Below are 18,325 nucleotides of genomic sequence, written 5' to 3'. Positions count from 1 at the left end.
TGAACACAATTTCTTTCTTCCACCCAGACAGATAATAGCCGTCATTCATCAGAACCTCACAAATGACGAGTTTCATCGATTATCATCAGACTGGGAAGGCAGAGCCACAGAAATGGAGGCTCAGTCTCAGAGACATGAGAGCTGTCAGAACAGAACAGAACGGGGCAGCGAATGTCCCGCAGAGGGGAAAACAAAGTGAAAATCAGAAGAGGAGGAAATGGATTATCAACTCCCATCTATGAACAATGCACTGAAAGCTCCATGTTTGGGCTGCTAATGACATGCACAGACTGGGAGGGGGTGGGGAGGTGTTCCGCGAACACAACCTGCCACATCTCACAGCCTAGACAACTGCATAACAGAGAGAGATTTACTCTTATAATGAAATTCTTTGCTTGCTAGTTGCTTAGCAACAAAAACACTGATTCATATGGCACATACCGTATGTGCCTGACACTGCATTTCTGACACTTTGGAGGAAGGTTGATTTTTGGATGAGAAAAAGAAGGTGAGAGGAAGACAGGGCAGGAGTTACGAAATGAATGCCAGGAGAGCAAGAGGCAGAGAGGGGAAGATTGAAAGTGAAAGGATGACCTGTCTCTGGCTGACTCCCACAGAGTAGCACAACAGGTTGGTGGAGCTCACAAGCTTCACTTGGCAAAATCTGACTGCTCTCTTATATTCACAAATGAACAGTGTTCGATTGCGGACTCTGAAAGCAACAGCCTCATCCTGATGTTATTTTCACAGATGTATTTCTGTTCCATTTACGTACATCTATAAATAAAAACTTGGATGTAAGCTGATGGATTCATTTAAATATTGTAACTAGAGCCGAAACGCATAGCAAATTGACGGTTCTTTCAGACATTTATCAGGCAATCCGAGGAACTTGCCGTGGGCATTTTTCAGTATTTTCGGACATTTTAAAGACTAAGCGATTAACTAAATAACCAAAAATATATCAGCAGATTAATCGCTGATGAAAGTATTCGTCAGTTGCAGCCCTAATTGTAACCAGCTTCAACCAAAGCATGGAAATGATACAGACGTCTCCCTTCAAAAGGTCAGCACCACCCTGCATGCAGCCTTTGCCATTTCTCCTCTTCCACCCTGCCTGTCTGGGAGATGAATGCACAAACATTAGGTAAAAAGATAAAATGCTCCATCTCTGGCACCTGTATCAGCTAGTCCATCTTTGTCATTTAGCATGAGGGGAAGGATACAAACTTTAAGATACAAATATTAAATAGAGCCTGATGAATACGCCATACAACAGAAAAACTGCAAGATTTTTTTTTTTCCTAATGCAGGACTGCGGCCGGCCTCGAGCAGATGATGTCGTAACAATGGTGCAGAAAATCTAGTGGCAGTCTGCCTTAAATGTTATGAAATTATTTCTAGGGATTATACTGTGGCATGACTGCTAACCTCCACACAGACACTACAGATACACACCACTGGTAAGAGAATGGCTGTTGGACATCCAACAATATATGACCAATGTAGCAGCAGCTGACACGCTCTGTGTGTCCTGAATGGCTAAAACTATTCCTGACTTTTGGAAACGTGTCAAACAAATGGTGCCGCACGGTTCACTGGAGGGTGTCAAGCAGCAAATAATAATGACCTCAAACTATGTTGATGAGAACATAAATTATGGGAAATGCTAGGGATGACATTTTTGGACAACTATTAGGCAACCATTTTTTGAAATTACATTTAAGATTGGTCTTAATGCAAGAATCTGACTTTTTCAACCTTCCAACCCTAAAATCCCTGATCATTTCTGCTTCTGTCTTAAAAGGGAGGGTTCATCCAAATTACAAAAAGAAAAACGCGTCTCCACCCCAATAAAGGTGGTGAATCGAATTTTGTATATTTAAGGTCACTGCATTGAAAAATTTCATGTAAAAGATTAAACAGCAACATCTCTTTCCAAAAGGTGTCCCTGTTACTCTGATGGATTCATAGAACAAGTTGTGAACAGTTTCCATTGTGACTAACTGTCCAATAGAAAGTAGTTCCAATGCAAAAGGTTCACAGGGAGGTCTGGATTATCTAGAATAAGGGGATGTTCATTTCTAGAAAGACAAATTGCTGCTGATTGTTTAAAAATGTCTTTTTTCCACTGTTTTTAGCAGCACCAATGAAATTCTATTCATCTCCACTGAATTGGGATGGAGGCAGAAATCTCAGAGAGCGATATCTCAAAGCCTGGGCAAATAAAACCAAAATTATCTGCATAGCATCTGTGGTATAAGATGAGAAAATATGTGGGTTCATTTTGGGTGAACCTACCCTTTAAATATTCTATTGTTAACGCCATAACAAGTCATAATCTGAAAAGTTATCTTAAGAAATAGAAAGGACAGTACAACTGAGATAAAACAAACTCGATAAAATCCTACTTGGATTAATTTTAATCTGCATTTTAAGTAAGGAGGGGTGCTTTTAGATTCAACCAAAAGACAATTAATATATTCAAATATCAACAAATAGTTATGGAAGAAAATGTTTTTATAAGCATTGTAACCTGCATGTGTGTTGAATCATTTTCAAATCAACCTAATGGAACATATAGCAGGTGGTCCACCAACAAGTGTCAGCTGCACTTATAACTGAAAACCTGCCCCAACACTCACCAGTATGTACAGCAAGATTGAAACCGTTTTAGTATAATGCTATCTTTTTGATCTCTTTGTTCTGTATGTGCCATTAAGCCAAGAGAAGCAGAGTTAATTGTTCCCTGTGCTCTCTGTCGATGGGGCCTTAACAGATTTAATTACGAGCACATTTCATAAATCAAACTGGCTGGACACATTGTTGTCACGCACTGGCTGTTATACAAGAACCCCTGTAATAAATAAGTAATTTCATTGAGGTGTGGTGGTTCATGAAATTACCGGACGTACCTTCTTCTTGGCGTTACAGTGGCAGCACACAGTCCACAGGTATTTGAGAGTTCTCCACAGTAGGATTATGAAGAGACCCCCGAAGAAAGTGACCATGGAGGAGGCGAGGAAAGCCCACCACATCCGCTGGCCGTTGCTGTCACAAGGCACATCTGATGAAAACGGGATGATCACATTCATCTTGGATATGTGGATGGACGGGTCCGGGTTGAATTTCTCCCTGTTCTTCGGCATTATCGGCTTCTGGTCACCTGCCAGACCCCAAACAATCAACTCAACTGGGATTCAGGCGCGTTGGGGAGCTCCAGCCAGCGCCCCCTGATGCCCCAGCGGCTCAGCCATGTTAAGTCAACCACCTTCCGCTCCGCTCTGCCTTCTCATCTGGCTTCACTAAGCAAGGACGTAAAAGTTGAGTGACAGCAGACACACGCACAATAATAAAAACTTCCTTTGAAATCAAGGTATCAGTCGTGCGCCTCACGATGCGCGTTCATGGCTGGAATTGCGCGTCATCTTTTGATCTGTGCGTAAAAATGACATTTTCTTGAAAACTCCTCAAAAACTCACGATTTTCCTAACAGTCCCAATGGATAAAGCTTATGACTATGATGAAGAGGCGTGTTGTCCTCGTCAGTCGATCGATTCACTCACTGCTCCACCTTATTTAACAGTGCAGCTTTGAGCAGGTCCGCTACTTCAGCTGCGCAGCGCGCACTGTTGAATGCGCGCCTCACGTTTAAGGTCGCAGTTATTCGATATCCTTTTTATGGAGATGTCGTTTTAAAAAAAAATGACGATTTCTTGAGTCAGGGAGCGGGTTAAGTAAATCTCGCTTTCCGGGCTCCGGCAGCCGCCTGTCACATTCATCTGTTGGGAGATGGCATCGCAGATTTACAGGTAGCGGGGGAGGAGCCATCAATGGCAGACGTCGATGCTTATCTGGATGTCTGGTTATTTATAGTGACCGCTTCATCAATTTTTGATGATTGTAACTTTGTGGTTACAGCCATCTTACTTTGAAACTATCAGTTCTATGGAGACACTTTCAATTATAACGAATGACATCCATGCTCTGAAATAAAAAAAAAATCCATTTCCAAATAGCTAGGGTCTTTAAATAACGAGTTAACTAATTTAAACTTTTTTTACTCTCTTCATACTGGTATCATACCATTATGTCTGTTTTTATACATATTATTTAATACTTGACATGACAGCAGCATCTCCAACATAGTTCAGCTCTTACGGTAACATAAAGAGCATCATAGCTGTTTATGAGTTTGGAACAAAAACAATGTGAAACTACATCGAGATGAAAGTTGTTAAACGAGTCAATGAATAAGAGTATTTTTCTAGAACAGGCAGTATATGATAATGTGGTCTGAAAAGTTATAAAAGGACAATTTACCATTTTTCACCTACAGTGGTGGCTTACTCCCCCTAGTGGATAAAAAGTACATTGATCGTTGAGGTCCAACTTGTGGCATTTTCTCTTGCCAAATATCAGCCTGCTTTATGAATCATCTTGCAAAAAATAAAAAGGTAATAGATCTACCAAAAGCTGATGAAGTAATTCAAATGATCAGATGAGGAAACACAACCTATATTACAATGGAAAACACAGACACCTTGCATTCCAATCACAGTACTCTTGTTTTTAATATTTTATAGAAATATTAACCTTCATTAGGAGAAAACCTAACCTAAAGTGTTTCATCTAACTTGAACATGAAATGTTGACAACGTGATCTACTGAAAATCCAAGAGGTGAATGTGTTTAGTTGACAGCCAACCATGAACCAGAAATAAAAATATCCCTTCTTTAAAAATCCACTTGACAAAGAGGAACAAGTATTGGCAATAGCAGTAGAACACACAAACTGGGACAAACTGTGGTGAAATGAACATACCTGCTATGTGATTTATAATGGAAGTTGTAATGTTAATAAATCCAAGAATGGACAGTGATTAACAAATATTTTTAGCTTGGCACAATATTATCTTTTGAGGACTGAAATGATGTCAACAGAGAAAAAACAGAGGACAACAGAACAGAAGACTGCAACATGATGTGAAGGTAGGAAGCAAATTTGCCCCGATGTCTCCTCTATAAATAAGAACATTAATTGGAAAATATCATCCTTCCTATTAACTACACAACTACATTTGTATAACAAAGGTTCATAACCAACATCTTTGATTTGATTAGATAAATTAAATGGCAGGAAAATACGTATAAATATAGAGAAGGGAACACAGTGGTCCACTCCATCTTCACTTCAAGAATACAGTCTTCAGTTTGCATCGATGCAGACTTCCTGTGGTCCGACATGTTCATTGGACACAGTGGGATTAAAAAGGAGTGCTACTAGATGTAAGGGAAAATAAAACATTCAAGTATTAAATACTAGTGTAAACAAATCTATCTGTAGTACAGTACATCACTATTGTAGTGTATATTACATGATCATCATCAGTGCTGATATTGCTATATGTGAGAAAGCATTGGAGTTAACCATGATGTCTGTTAGATGTACCGATTCACTGTGTCCCATAAACAAAACAAAAAAATATCACATCCTTTCGAATGTTTTCGGAGCGGCGTGTGGTGAGAGAGGTGAAATTTCTACGGTGCACCATCTGGAATCCACAGTACTTTACTCTGTTCCTGCTCCACGATGGTCATGATCTGAGTGCAAATGTAGGAGACGCTGCCTCCTTGGACAACACCTGCAGCACGGGGGGGGCACATACATGGGGAGTGTTAAGCATTTATGTCACATTTGGCTGAAACTTTGCTTCTTGTATATGAACATCTAGAACTGCAACTAGTGATTATTTTCATCACCATTAACCAACTTATCATTTGTAAAAAAATGTTAGAAAATTGTGAAAAATGGTGGGCTGCAACTAATGATTATTTCCTTCAGACTATTTTCAGATTAAAAGAGTACTCCGCCGATTTAGCACTGCACTCCTACGACACTGTCAAGATGGACTAATTGATTAAATCGACTTGTTGTTTCTGCTTTTAAACAAAAGGCACATCATAAGTTCCCAGAACCCAATGCAATGTCTTCATTATGCTTGTATTGTAAACTCAAGGATATTCAATTTTCAATAATATAAAATAGAGAAAAAGCACCAAATCCTTGTTGATCAACTTTCTGTCAATCGTCTAATCATTTCAGAGCTATAAATAACACTAACGTTCTCATAGACAAACAGGACTGTGCACCCAAATCATTTCAGCCCTGGACTTTGGAGATTAAAAATACTACAGGGATGTGACCAACTCCGCTTCATGCCGTCTCCCAGCAGATACTCAGATTTATAACTGCTGATAATTACAGTTCTCATCGGCAGAAGTTGGCCGGCCACCTCTCCCTCTTAGTAGGGATCAGCGGTGGTATGTGTTCATTTCCAAAGCCCTTCCCCATAAATCGCCTCCTTTTATAGAGTCATTAATCAGCTGGACAGTTGGTGTCTCAGAATGGCTGCTGCTCCAGATACCAAAACTATACTGTGCTCCAAAAACCTCATAACTTCCAGTGCTGTTAGAGACTCTCACTGGTTAAACTAGACCATATTAAAATATTACATTTGTTACCATGACTTCAACTGGGTTTGCTAGATGGGTCTCATTTTATTTGTGTATTCTGGGTTCTTTTTTGGAAAAAGAGACCCTTGCTATATAACAGACTCAATTCCCCCAAGTACCACTTACACCGACTGATATCTATTACTGCAATTAGTTTTGTGTTTTAGGTTTTGAGATGTCAGCAGCTGAGATTTGTACAGCCACCCCAATACAATGGAGATGTATTTTATTTTTATTTGTAGTGCTTAAAGAATTCTTAAAATTACATTTGAAAAACTCAACTAGACTGTGTTTTTCATGAAGTTATACCAGAAATGATGCCAGGTTTCGACTACATGATATCAGCCAAAAAAAATGTCCCATGGGGATGTGAAGGGATGTGATAAGACTAGCGGTGAGTGGGAAATATGTTTTTTGTGATTTAGGTGCACTGAGCCTTTAATTGGTCTGAGGTGACATAAGGGTTAAAAAGATAAACGTTTATTTACACACTGGTGTTGAGCCCTGCAATGACACTCAAATTATTCATCATACACACATTTAGTACCTCATTCAGTACATTTGCAGAGCACTGCATATATTATTAAGTCATTACTGTAATTCCTTTATCTATCCAGCTAATCTTTAGTACATCAGAGAGAAAACAAGTCATTTCCACCAACCTGTGAAGAAGCGGATGTACTCCTGCTCTATTTTCTGTGCCGCCTCATACTGCTCCTTGGAATGTTTCTGAGATAGTTTATCCCGCAGGTACAAAGGGTCCTTCTGCTCTCTGAAGAGACAACATCAGCACCTGTCAGCCTCCTTCAAAATCTCACTTCACACACATATTCATAACATGATGCAATACCACTGTGTGGAAGGAGTCAGCCAGTAAATCATTTCTGAAAATAAATTCTTCAGATTAGATTTTGAGATTACAACGAATGTCCACACGTCATTAAAATGGTTATGATTTCCCAGATGTTGTATCTGTTTGCTCTACTCACTCCTACAAACTCTCCTTTTCCATTTCTTGACATTGTGCTTGTAAGCTAGAGTCTACCTAAAAATCCAATCACAACATAAGCCTGAGCACCTTTCCTTTGAAGATCTCGTCTGATTTGTCTGTTCTGAACGTCTTATTTATTCTGACTTGACTGCAGTTGTTACAGTGCAAATTTTTATCATCCAAAGTGTATCTGTGGGAGCTGAAAATCTTCTATTGTCAGTATATGCATCACAATACTGACAGTGTATATCATGATTTTAAGCATGTAAATAAATAAAACTACATTTTTGTAAATTCTTTTGGCTAATACAGCAAAATAAATACCTGAACTAAAATCATATTTAAGCAAAAATCCTGTAAATCCATTAAGAAATCATACTCATTAAGTTGTAACATTGCCCACAATGGACTAAAACAATCACAGATACTGTATTAAAAGGGAAATAAATACATATGGTATGGCAAAATCTCTCAATTCAATCGTAAGTCTAATAGACAAACTACTACGGAGCTTTTCATGAGATCTCTGTACTGCAAACCCTTCCAGCCGACTGGCTCACTCCATATCAGAACACAGTCTTAAGCAGAAGTCATGTGACTACTCAGTTCTCAGTCTTCATCCACTGGGAGCCCCTGACCTAACCTAGAATCACACTCCCATCTCTCCCTGGCACTCAGTATGCAGTCAACATATTGGTCTGCTGATGCCTCCCAGAGGATAAAAAAAAAAACCCATGAAAAAGCTTGAGCTGCAGCAGGCAGGCAGTGGGAGGTGTGTGTGTGTGTATGTGGTGGCTGCGGCGGGTGGGGTCAGCAAGTGTTTTTGCCACCCACGCCATGAAGCAGACCCACAGGCCCTGCAAGCTCTCCCTGGACAGCTGGCACTCAGCTGATGACAGTGGAGGCTTAGCAGGAATCAATCTCCACCATGTCTGACTGCTGACCACTTCATAGATTTGTGGGTGGGTACGTGTGTGGCCGTCAAAGCCTGTTTCTGCCAGACCTGATTGTGTCTTTGTGTGTGTGTGTGTGCGCATGTGCAGAAGTACCATGCTGAGGGTTCAGCAGATTTAATCTTCCCATGCGATTGCAAATGAAAAAAGCAGAAGGATCTTTGAAATATCCACAATCATCCTTTCAAAACCCCAGCAGGTGGTGGAAGAGAGCCGGCTGTGGTTTCTGAACTAATGACACTGTGATCAAATCAGGTCGATCAATTAGTTTTTGTTGTGTCTGCAGGAAGAATGTGATTATGAAAGCAGCAAGACTTCTGCAGATGTCAATTTCCTGAGTGTCTGTCTCGATAGGAGGAAAATTAAAATAGAGTAATCAGAAATTATATTTCCTGGAAGGAGAACTGGCATCAACACAGATGAGAGCTTTTTTTTGAGAAATGTGTAGCTGAGTCATTCTAACATCCATCTTCTTGACCAAAACATTTTGCTGACTGGGGAAAGCATGTAAAGAATAAAATTTGTGCCAAACAATCATCTACATCTGTGTGTAACTGTTACATTTTTGATTAGAATGGATCTAATGTAATTAAATTAGATGCTCCTGACACAACAGTGTATGTTGATGACTTGCGTGCATTAATATTTTATATTTTGATATCACGTTGGGTCTAAATGTCTGTAAAATCACATTTTCTAAACATTATATTCTCATAAACAGCCTCCGGAAAAGACTTGGATGAATGATTTTCTCAGTACGTCGCTGAAGGTTCTGAACTTGAAGTGAAGTTGGGTTAACAGCAGTGGCACCAAAACACAAACCACGTTTGACATTCACTTGACATGTTTTCAGGCAAGAAACCAAAAAAACAAAAAACAACAACAAACAACTGAAACAAACATCTTTAAAAGGCGTGGGATTACTCACTTGATCTGCTTGGCATTTTTGTAGCGAATGAATATGACGATTGGGTAGATGTGAACGCTGTGAAGACGTTCGATGGCGTGAGGGGCAATGTCAAGTAAACAGTGACAGTCCTATGAGAGAAAATGACAGCAGAAGACTGTGTGAGAAATGGGGGATGGTTCAAAGCAGAATGTTGCAAAAAATATGACAAATGACTTATATTTGTTTCTCATACTTCACAATGGTTTTGAATACATAAGTTGACATTAAAACTGTATTTTGGATTTATTGAACTCAGGTCAAGAGCATAAATACTTCCAGTGGGTTCTGAGATATGTAGGCAAAGTAGTTCACACAGCTGCTTGACTCCAAATTTGGAGAAATCATAGTAAAAAAAACATTAAAAAGTCCTTTGAAGTTATATTTCGATCAAATTGGAAGTTCAGCCATTGTATTATTTGCAATTTTAGACAGATGTGCTGTTAAATACCATAAATCTAGATTGACTTAGCTCCTATTTGCAGCCAATGGTTATAAAGACAGCAGTGCACAGACTTGACAGTTATAAAACTCAACAAAGACAATTGCTATCAATCTTCTAGTCCACAGATGTCCCATTGATAGCCCTGGTGTGGAGAAGAATCCACAGTGAGTTTAATTTACCTTCTCTGTGATCTCTTTTATTGACGCAACAGTTGTCACATCAAAATGGCCGCTCCTCCGTTTGTAGTCAATGAACACACAGTCCTTTACTCCCCGCTCTATCGCCTGCTGAGATGCCTTCATAATCTCTGAAAGTAAAAGAAACACATTTTAAAAATGGTTTAATTCATGCTGATTTAGTTCCCTCTACTTGTTACATTAATTTCATAATCTAATATTTAATCTTTAAACTAAGTAGCTCTTAGTGAAACCCATCTTTACAGTATGACACCAGTGATACAAACCTGATGGATACATGTAAAGTGCTTCATGAATAAATAAAACAAAAATAACAGACTCGTTCTTTGTGTACGAGCTCACCAGGCAGACAGCGACAGAACATGGCAGGAGACTCCTTCACCAACATGTCCTTACTGGCCTCCACCAATGGACCCAAGATCAGCACTGGTCTGGGGGAAGAGCACTCGACCCTCTGAACCCGCTGGTACATCATGCTCACTCCGTCTGAGCAGGAAATATATAAATACAATTCATTCTAAAAATGCACAAGACTGCATAGAGATACAGCTGCAATCTAATAACGACAGTTATGAATTTATGTATCCTGGGAAAAGTTCTGTTGAGCCAGCACACTTTTTATAGCACCATCCTGCTTTATAACCACACTTTCATACATGGGAGCTGCCTGACATATCTGGCTACCAATAACTTTAGTTTAAGTCACTATACAGAAATATCTGGATGGGGAATGCAAATGTCACGAGCCTGATTCTTGAAACTTTAGGGTGTTGATGCTCTTACACTGAGACAGAGAGGTAGGGAAACGTAAATCTAGCTTTTTCTGAGTTTTGATATTTTTACTCTATGGACAAATATTTGTCAACCACTTACATATTAATATTTTTTTATTTCACAAAAATCCTCAAAATGTCAACTTTTTAGAAACTGCCATGTTTCAGCTCAATTAGACACTGAAATTTAGACACTAAAGAGTTTTAGAGAATGAACTCAACCTGTTCTCTCATTCTTTATATTTCTTTCTCAAATTCTCTCTTCCGCTTTTCTTTCCTTCTTTTCCTTTTAAGCTGATGTGAACGCCTTAAACTGGAGATACGAGATTTTCAATCAACAGCAAAACCAAATCTGACTCTTCTTTACAACGAGTACCTTTATTTTGGAAACTTCCTTCAAAACACTTCTTTCCTTTACTAACACAAATACTAATACAACATTTTGAAAGCAGCACCTGTGATCATTAAGTAAACAATCTGAATACTTTTTCCACCACTGCTGTGACAAAGTTCGCTCTACGATCCACCATTCTTGTTCACTCATTATGATGCTTGCCTTGTGCATTTCTGACAAAGCTGCCTCAGTAAATGATTTCTCACCCTCTGTGATGGGTAAAGAATCTGTGCTTATGGCTTCCAGAGCCATCAGATCCTTCCCATCTTTGGATCCGCTGCGTTTGTGCTTCAGCCTCCGGCGGAAGAAGGATCTCCGTGCAGCAGCAGACAGAGTCTTGCCGGTGCCGTTATCGTCTTTCATATCGGCCATGCTGTGTCTCCTGTAGAACTCCTGGTCCATCCTTATGAAGATACATCAGCACATTCACATGCACTCAACTATAATCACACTCCTGTTCTTTAACATCTACACTGAATATGGAGGTGAAGATAACTACAAAAGGAAACTATAGGCTGGACTTACATGTATTTACTTGGAATCTGCCCTTTTCCCAGCTTCTGTGCGTTCTCGTCAAGTTGCCAGGCCATCCAGTAGCCAAAATTGCCATTTGGTAGCGTATCTTCAACATACAGGATGTCATCTTTGTTAAAGCTCAGTTCCTGCTCGACTTCTGCCACCCTCTCATAAAGTGCTCTGACAAGAGATGAACAATAAAGCATGATGTTATGTTATGATGAATACATTCTTCTGACCTTCAAACAAGGACATAACACATTGAGAGACAACTTCACAGAAGATTAAGAACATTAAAGAGCCTATAAGATAGATTCTGTGTTTAACAACCCTTTCATAGATTCAGTCTCGACCAAAAACACAACTCACTAAAACGTGGTACATTTCGTAGAAAATTCCTTTGTTATGTTAGGCCTCTTAAACATCACCAAACATCATGTTACTGAGATTGTGGTTATGATGACTTGTCGAATACTGTAACTGATTTTTGATTTGCATACTTGCCAGTCTCATGTTTTCATGTTCTGTTAACTTTATCGCATGCTACAAAACCCAAATGTGCAATACAACATCTGAAGTTGAAACTTGATTTGTCCCAGTTGGGGTACCTTATATAAAATCCATCTCCACAGGATTCTTTGATCGCAGAGAGGTTGGCCAAGCAGTTCTGGACCTTGAATGTGATTGTTTCAGCTGGTTTCAACATTTCCAAGTAAGCCTCTTCTTTAGTTTTGTTCTTCATGTTGATGCCATTGTACTGTTTGAAAACATCAATTATACAGTTGACAAAAGGACACTGAGCTCAGCTGCCAACACAGAATGACTCATCATTTTCAGTAAAAGCAAGCCAAACAACGCACAAAAAAACAACAATTACATAAAAAGGACTTAAGTTATCCTTTACATACTTATATGTAACCAAATCTGCTAAAATGGAGCAGTTCTTGAACTTTGAATGTATAACTGTAGAGTGCTTTCATTCAGTCTCATTTGTTACCAGTGTGTTTTAGAAAGAGGAGAAAGAGGAAGTGATTGGCTCGGTGGTAGCACAGACAAACAACCAAATCATCAACAAGAGGGTATGCTCATTCTGCAACACAACAGACCGTGATGTTTCGAATTTTTCCCAAGGTGCAACACAATGTGGAAGTTTGAAGGTAGCCACACAAGAACTCGTAGACCAGTGCTAAAGGAATGCAAAGGTCATTATTCCCACATTGTGTCTAATAATGCCAACTGCCCAAGTCATTTTATTGGGCACATGACGTTCTTGGTCATTTAAAAAGTGATTGCTAAATACTGCAGGTACCTCCAGTATCAAGTCTCCTGGCAGCAGGCCATCAGGACTCTTAGCAGGGCTGTCGTCATCCAGACTCTCCACAAAGATGCCGTAAAGGTTTCCTCCACAGACCTGAACTCCCAGCTCCACCTGGATCCTCTTCAGCCTCACCAGCCGAGGCTCTGCAGCCTGACGCGTACTTGAACCAGGAAGCCTGAAGAAAAACTTCACAGTCAAGCTTTGAATTTGTCTGTCCCTTCACCTTAACCCCACCCCAATTGCCTACAAATAGCTTTAAAGTTCATATTTGTTGGCTATAGTAATATAAAAATCACCCATCATAAGACGTCAAACAGGAAAAAAAGTCACTAGTGAAATACAAACAGAATTTGAAATATGAATAGACACTAAACATAAAAATAGCAGTATCAGTACAGAAACATGTTCCAGTCCTACCTGAAGGAGTTGAGAGGGCTGATGGCAGGAGTCGTCTGTTTGGACGGCGGCGTCATGGTGCCCTCGTCCTGCTCACTCAGTGTATCGACGGTTGAGTGATTGTCCGGGGTGGTGGCTCCACTATCTTGGGGAGTTGGCTGGTTGCTGATCGACTCCATACGAGAACTAAGGACAACAGAAGTGGAGTCAAAATCTTTTCAACTCTTCGCTAACTTACTTAAAATAAAAAAAAAAATAAATAAAAAAAAAAGGTATTCATTGAGTTTGAGAAATAATGTCCATCTTAAAAAAGACAGCACTAAAAATGAGGACAGAAAAGTTGTGGTATATATTGTGCAAACTGTGTTGTTTTGAATATTTACTCTACGTTTAGTGTTTGCATATTTAATCTCAGTTACAAAACCCACTAATTTTGCCCCATTTGTTCTATTGGTACCTCAGTGTGTTGTCTGTTTGGTTGTGTTGTTTGTTGTGAACACAGTCTTATATGTCCATGTATTAACTGTATGTACAGTAGCATGACCATTCCATTCATTTTCTCATATTATATTGAACACAACTGTCACTGGCACTGTGCTGACAGACTTTTCTTGCCAGAATGGTCCAATTTGATGAACTGAAATTAATTAAACCAATTTGTATAAGTTATTGTTGTGCTGTTCTTTCCTTCTTACCCTGAACGAGAGTGGTTGCCCAGCTGAAACATGTGAGGATTATACTGAGCCAAAATGGTGACTGTGTCACATTGCTGCCCGATCACCAGTCGTGCCTGCTGCTCGTTGGCATTGCGAAGGTTGATTCCATTAAACTGGAAACAGTAGTGATTCATTAGACAACAGGAAGAAACAATAAACCACAGCTAGATATTTAGTTGAAGGTTAGCGGCTGCTGTACCTCGAGGAGTTGGTCTCCGTACTCTAAACGAGCTTGGTGTGCAATGCTGCCTGCTGTCACTTTGGACACATACACTCCCCCGTTCTCTCCACTCACAATGGAGATCCCCAATGGTTCTGCTCCTTTCTGTACTGTCACATTGCGTGGCTCCTCCAAGTATGGCCTTCAGGAGAAAAGGAGGAACATTTTGTACAACCATAATGTTCTGAAATTTGTCCAAGACAACTGATGGCAGGATGCATCATGCGAAGATATAAACTTAACATAATTCTAAATTAAATTCAAAAGGAGAAGCGGTTGCCTGCAACCGGATGTTTCAATACAATGTAGCTCTGTGCTGTGATTTGCTTCAGGCGATTTCTTTTAAATCAAGATGCATTACTAGCATTCTGGGTTAAACAAGTCTCAACAATAAGATATGGGAGCTGTGTGGGACATGCCAAGTGAATTTCAGAAACCAACTCAAAGTCATGCAATCATACAAAATTCAACGGCATTCTGAATAAATAACAAGCACAGAAAAGATAATGACTTAAAGGGATACACATCCATTAGCTTTTTTTTATTAGGGCTAATAAACATTCATACAAATCTATCTAACACATTTATATGTGCAGTGTGTACACATAGGGGGTTGAAGTCTGTGCTCTAACAGACTTGCAGATAGTGCATAGAATGTATGTGCTACAAGCAGCACGGGACAAACCTCAAGCTTCTTAAAGAGAGGAACTTGGGCTTAACTGCCAGTGGAAGTCTGACAGAGTAAGTGTTATAAGAGACAAATCTGAGAAGGAGATGGAGAGAGGGAAAGAAAGAGAGTGATCACCCAAAGCAGGAGAGAAAGATTTGAGGTTATAATGAACAGCAGCAGAGAGGAAAGACATGAGAATAAAATGATAGATGGGGAGTCAGAGTTCTAATGATATGAGATAGAGGCTCACAGCTTTGTTTACTGCTTTACAAGCACTTAATCACAATGAAGCAGACAGAAGTACAGAGAAATGGTGGAAAACACGTCGTGTTCTGCTGAATGATGGCAGCATAATGACCAGGAGGTGGGGCTGGCCTACCCATCCTTCCGCCTGCCACCAACTGGAGCAGGGCTGACTGATATCCTGGGCTGGGTGGAAATGGAGCTCTGTGATTGGCTGCTAGCGAAAGATGATGTCTCCAGATTGATAGGGGACATTGGAGGTGTCGGGCTGCTACACTCTGAATGTGAGAGGGAGCCTGGAGTGGCAGAGGAGAAAGGTATGAATTCAGACTTGCTGTTACTGCTGTAACGCTTCTTATCAGACGATGTAGCTGCCAAACTCAACTGTACCTCTGTCAGATCCAGTGGAGCGGGGATAACGAGTTGGAGGGATCTTAATACGTTCTGCCCTAAACTGTAAAGTGGAGCCTAAAGACCACAAACAGAGGAAATTTATTAAAAAGGGTCAATTCACTGAGAAAAATACATTCTCACTTGCCTACGTAGTAGTATGTAACCTGTTTTTCCAGACATTGCGATAGGCATCTCTGATGAATTACTACAATGCAAATGTATGATGTGGCCGATCAGTCACTGTCATCTACTGTGTGGAGTAAGAGTGTGATGCATGTCGTGGTCATGATGGTCTAAACACTCATTAAATATGTGGCCTTTGCTGCGTGATATGCAGTAATACTCCTGCCCTTTTCACTGATTGTTGAGGTTATATTTCTTCAAAATCTTCCTTGTCAAAACCCGGTGCCTGAAACACTGAAAGATCGATCAGAGATTTGGTTGTGTTATGCTAGTAGCGGCTGAAGTAGCCTCGGGCAGCTAGCCTGGAGCAGAGAGGAGGAGCGAGCTACAGAGGTCTGGTAAGTTCACTTCTTTCCAACTCCACACCCCCAGATTTTTTTAATTTTCAAACTTAGTCTTTAGCCCCAACTGACATTAACTCAAGTGACATCACTTGAGGCAATTTATCAGACTTCATACAGCTCCCTCTGGAGCCACAAGAGGCTTTATACAACTTTTTTCAGATACGCAATAACACTACCCAACAGCTGTAAACAGACTTTGATGTAAAGCAATGTCCCGGTTACATACTACTTTCTGAAAAAGAAATCATCCCTAAAAAAACAGTGAGGTCTGTGGATCATCCAGAGTAACCATGGCATAGTTTCTGATATCTCAAAACATGGGTAATCAAACCAAAACTATCTGCATGGCTAGATACCACTAAAAGTAAGAGAAAAAAATATACGTTTTTGTAATTTGGGTGAACTGACCCTTTAAACATGAAAATATACAACCAATCATTTACAGGACATATTATATATATATATATTAAGTTATGATTTGCCTAAAACTAGGACTCCATACGTACCCAGTCTGGCGCTGGAGGGCAGGGAGTTGGTGCTGTGTGGTGGTTGGCTGCAGCTTGTCTCAGTCAAGTCTCCAGTGCGCTTGTGGCTGAGGTCCAGACTTAGGCGACCTTGATGCTGGGGACTAAAAGTGGAGAAAAAGGTCTCAGTAAGTCCCCCGGCAGTCAATTATTCAACCCAGAGCAAGATATAATTTGCTACATGCCATCTGTTCATGAGATCTGGGGCAGGGTAAACACTGTTGCTTTGTACAATAAATGCACCATCACAGGATTTATTAAAGCAATGTTGAATGTGAAAAAACAATACTAGGGCTGCAACTAGTGATTACTTGCAGTATCAATTAGTTAAATCTATAAAATGTCAAAAAAAAAAAAAAGGCCATCACAAGTAGGGTTGGTACTTTTAAGTGTACCGACCGAATTACATCGGTACTACCGAGTACCGATTCATGTTAAATCAATCTGTGCCAAATTTCGGTACCTTTAGAGCGCATTTAGGTGAGAGAGTAAAGGTGTGTGTGTGTGTGGTTAGCTAACATTAGAGTAAAGTACAGAAAAAGGGTACCATTGGGTACCGGTACCAAATTCCAGGTACCGGTTCGGGTACTGGTATCGGTTTAAATGTGAACAGTACCCAACCATAATCACAAGTTCCCAGAGCCCAAGGTGGCATCGCCAAATTGCCTGTTTTGTCAAACCAACAGTCCAAAACCCAAAGATATTCAAGTTACAATGATATTAAACAGAACAGCAGTAAAACCTCACCTTTTCTCACCTTTAGTTGGCATTTGTTTCACTAAGATATTTTTACACATAGGAAAAACACAAATATAAAACAATAAAATTAATAATGGCTGAATTCCATTTAGCTGCTTCAGTTTCATGGTCCTGGTATTGTGCATGCTGGCTCACTGTCACACTGTCATGGCTGATGTGGACACTTAGAAGAGAGCCATCGGTAATGTTACTGGTAACACCTGTGCTTTTCCTACTATGACAAGTCAAAATGTCTGCTGTGAAAAAGACCTGTTTGTGTCAACAAACAACAAAAAGGAAAGAGTCTGGAAAATGACTACACTGGCAGATGTTAACACCTTGTGTGTGAATGTGGGTGGATGCCTGAGCTGGGAGCTGGAGGACAGTTGTTGGACTGGATCTCGTGGCTCCAGGCAGTATAGACCGGGTTCCTCATCACAGCCGTCACAGCGGGACACGGGGCTAAACCTCGCTGTGCTGGTTCTGGAGGAACACACAGAACAAGATCAGAGATCATATCAGACTCAACACAGACACAGTGATGAGAAGTAAAAAGGTACGATGACGCCCCATTTCCATCCTACAAATATTCACAGAACAGGCGAAGTTACTTACGTGCTGTGATGCTGCTGTAGCTGGGGGGTGCAAAGGGCATGCTGTACCGATTGGTTCGCATTGGAGAGAAGCGTAACATGTCCATTGGCTCTGGGGAGTGCTCGTCGTTAGAGAAACTCTGTACCTGCAAGAAGCAATCAAACAGCTAATAAGACAAGGGCTGCAACTGTCAAGATGTAGAAACACACTTATTAATGAGAATGCCAGATCAGATAAGGACAGCATCACAAGTTA

The 18,325-nt window shown here is 40.2% G+C and overlaps 2 protein-coding genes across 25 annotated transcripts in view; both read right to left on the bottom strand.

Annotated features, from left to right (window-relative positions):
- LOC122867222 (calcium-activated potassium channel subunit alpha-1) overlaps nt 1–3,808 on the bottom strand; it is an 86,791-nt gene extending 82,983 nt beyond the window's left edge. For all 22 annotated transcript variants that reach the window (XM_044177717.1, XM_044177714.1, XM_044177715.1 and 19 more), the window contains exon 1: nt 2,916–3,808. In XM_044177717.1, the coding sequence (XP_044033652.1) occupies nt 2,916–3,149 (234 nt within the window). In that variant the 5' untranslated portion in view covers nt 3,150–3,808. The remainder of the gene's footprint in view (nt 1–2,915) is intronic.
- Nucleotides 3,809–4,549: 741 nt separating this feature from the next.
- The window catches only part of LOC122867221 (disks large homolog 5-like), a 33,033-nt gene continuing 19,257 nt past the window's right edge, over nt 4,550–18,325 (bottom strand). For all 3 annotated transcript variants that reach the window (XM_044177711.1, XM_044177712.1, XM_044177713.1), the window contains exons 17-33: nt 18,092–18,215; nt 17,815–17,959; nt 16,721–16,842; nt 15,685–15,762; nt 15,431–15,590; nt 14,361–14,523; nt 14,141–14,274; nt 13,467–13,631; nt 13,041–13,224; nt 12,340–12,488; nt 11,741–11,911; nt 11,422–11,618; nt 10,391–10,534; nt 10,031–10,158; nt 9,389–9,498; nt 7,179–7,288; nt 4,550–5,645 (exon numbers count right to left, since the gene is read on the bottom strand). In XM_044177711.1, the coding sequence (XP_044033646.1) occupies nt 5,542–5,645; nt 7,179–7,288; nt 9,389–9,498; nt 10,031–10,158; nt 10,391–10,534; nt 11,422–11,618; nt 11,741–11,911; nt 12,340–12,488; nt 13,041–13,224; nt 13,467–13,631; nt 14,141–14,274; nt 14,361–14,523; nt 15,431–15,590; nt 15,685–15,762; nt 16,721–16,842; nt 17,815–17,959; nt 18,092–18,215 (2,388 nt within the window). In that variant the 3' untranslated portion in view covers nt 4,550–5,541. The remainder of the gene's footprint in view (nt 5,646–7,178; nt 7,289–9,388; nt 9,499–10,030; nt 10,159–10,390; nt 10,535–11,421; nt 11,619–11,740; nt 11,912–12,339; nt 12,489–13,040; nt 13,225–13,466; nt 13,632–14,140; nt 14,275–14,360; nt 14,524–15,430; nt 15,591–15,684; nt 15,763–16,720; nt 16,843–17,814; nt 17,960–18,091; nt 18,216–18,325) is intronic.

Source organism: Siniperca chuatsi, linkage group LG20 (assembly GCF_020085105.1).
Source record: "Siniperca chuatsi isolate FFG_IHB_CAS linkage group LG20, ASM2008510v1, whole genome shotgun sequence".
NCBI classification, from domain to species: Eukaryota; Metazoa; Chordata; class Actinopteri; order Centrarchiformes; family Sinipercidae; genus Siniperca; species Siniperca chuatsi.
The sequence above is the reverse complement of the archived record's forward strand: the minus strand, read 5'-3'. Positions and strand labels throughout refer to the sequence as shown.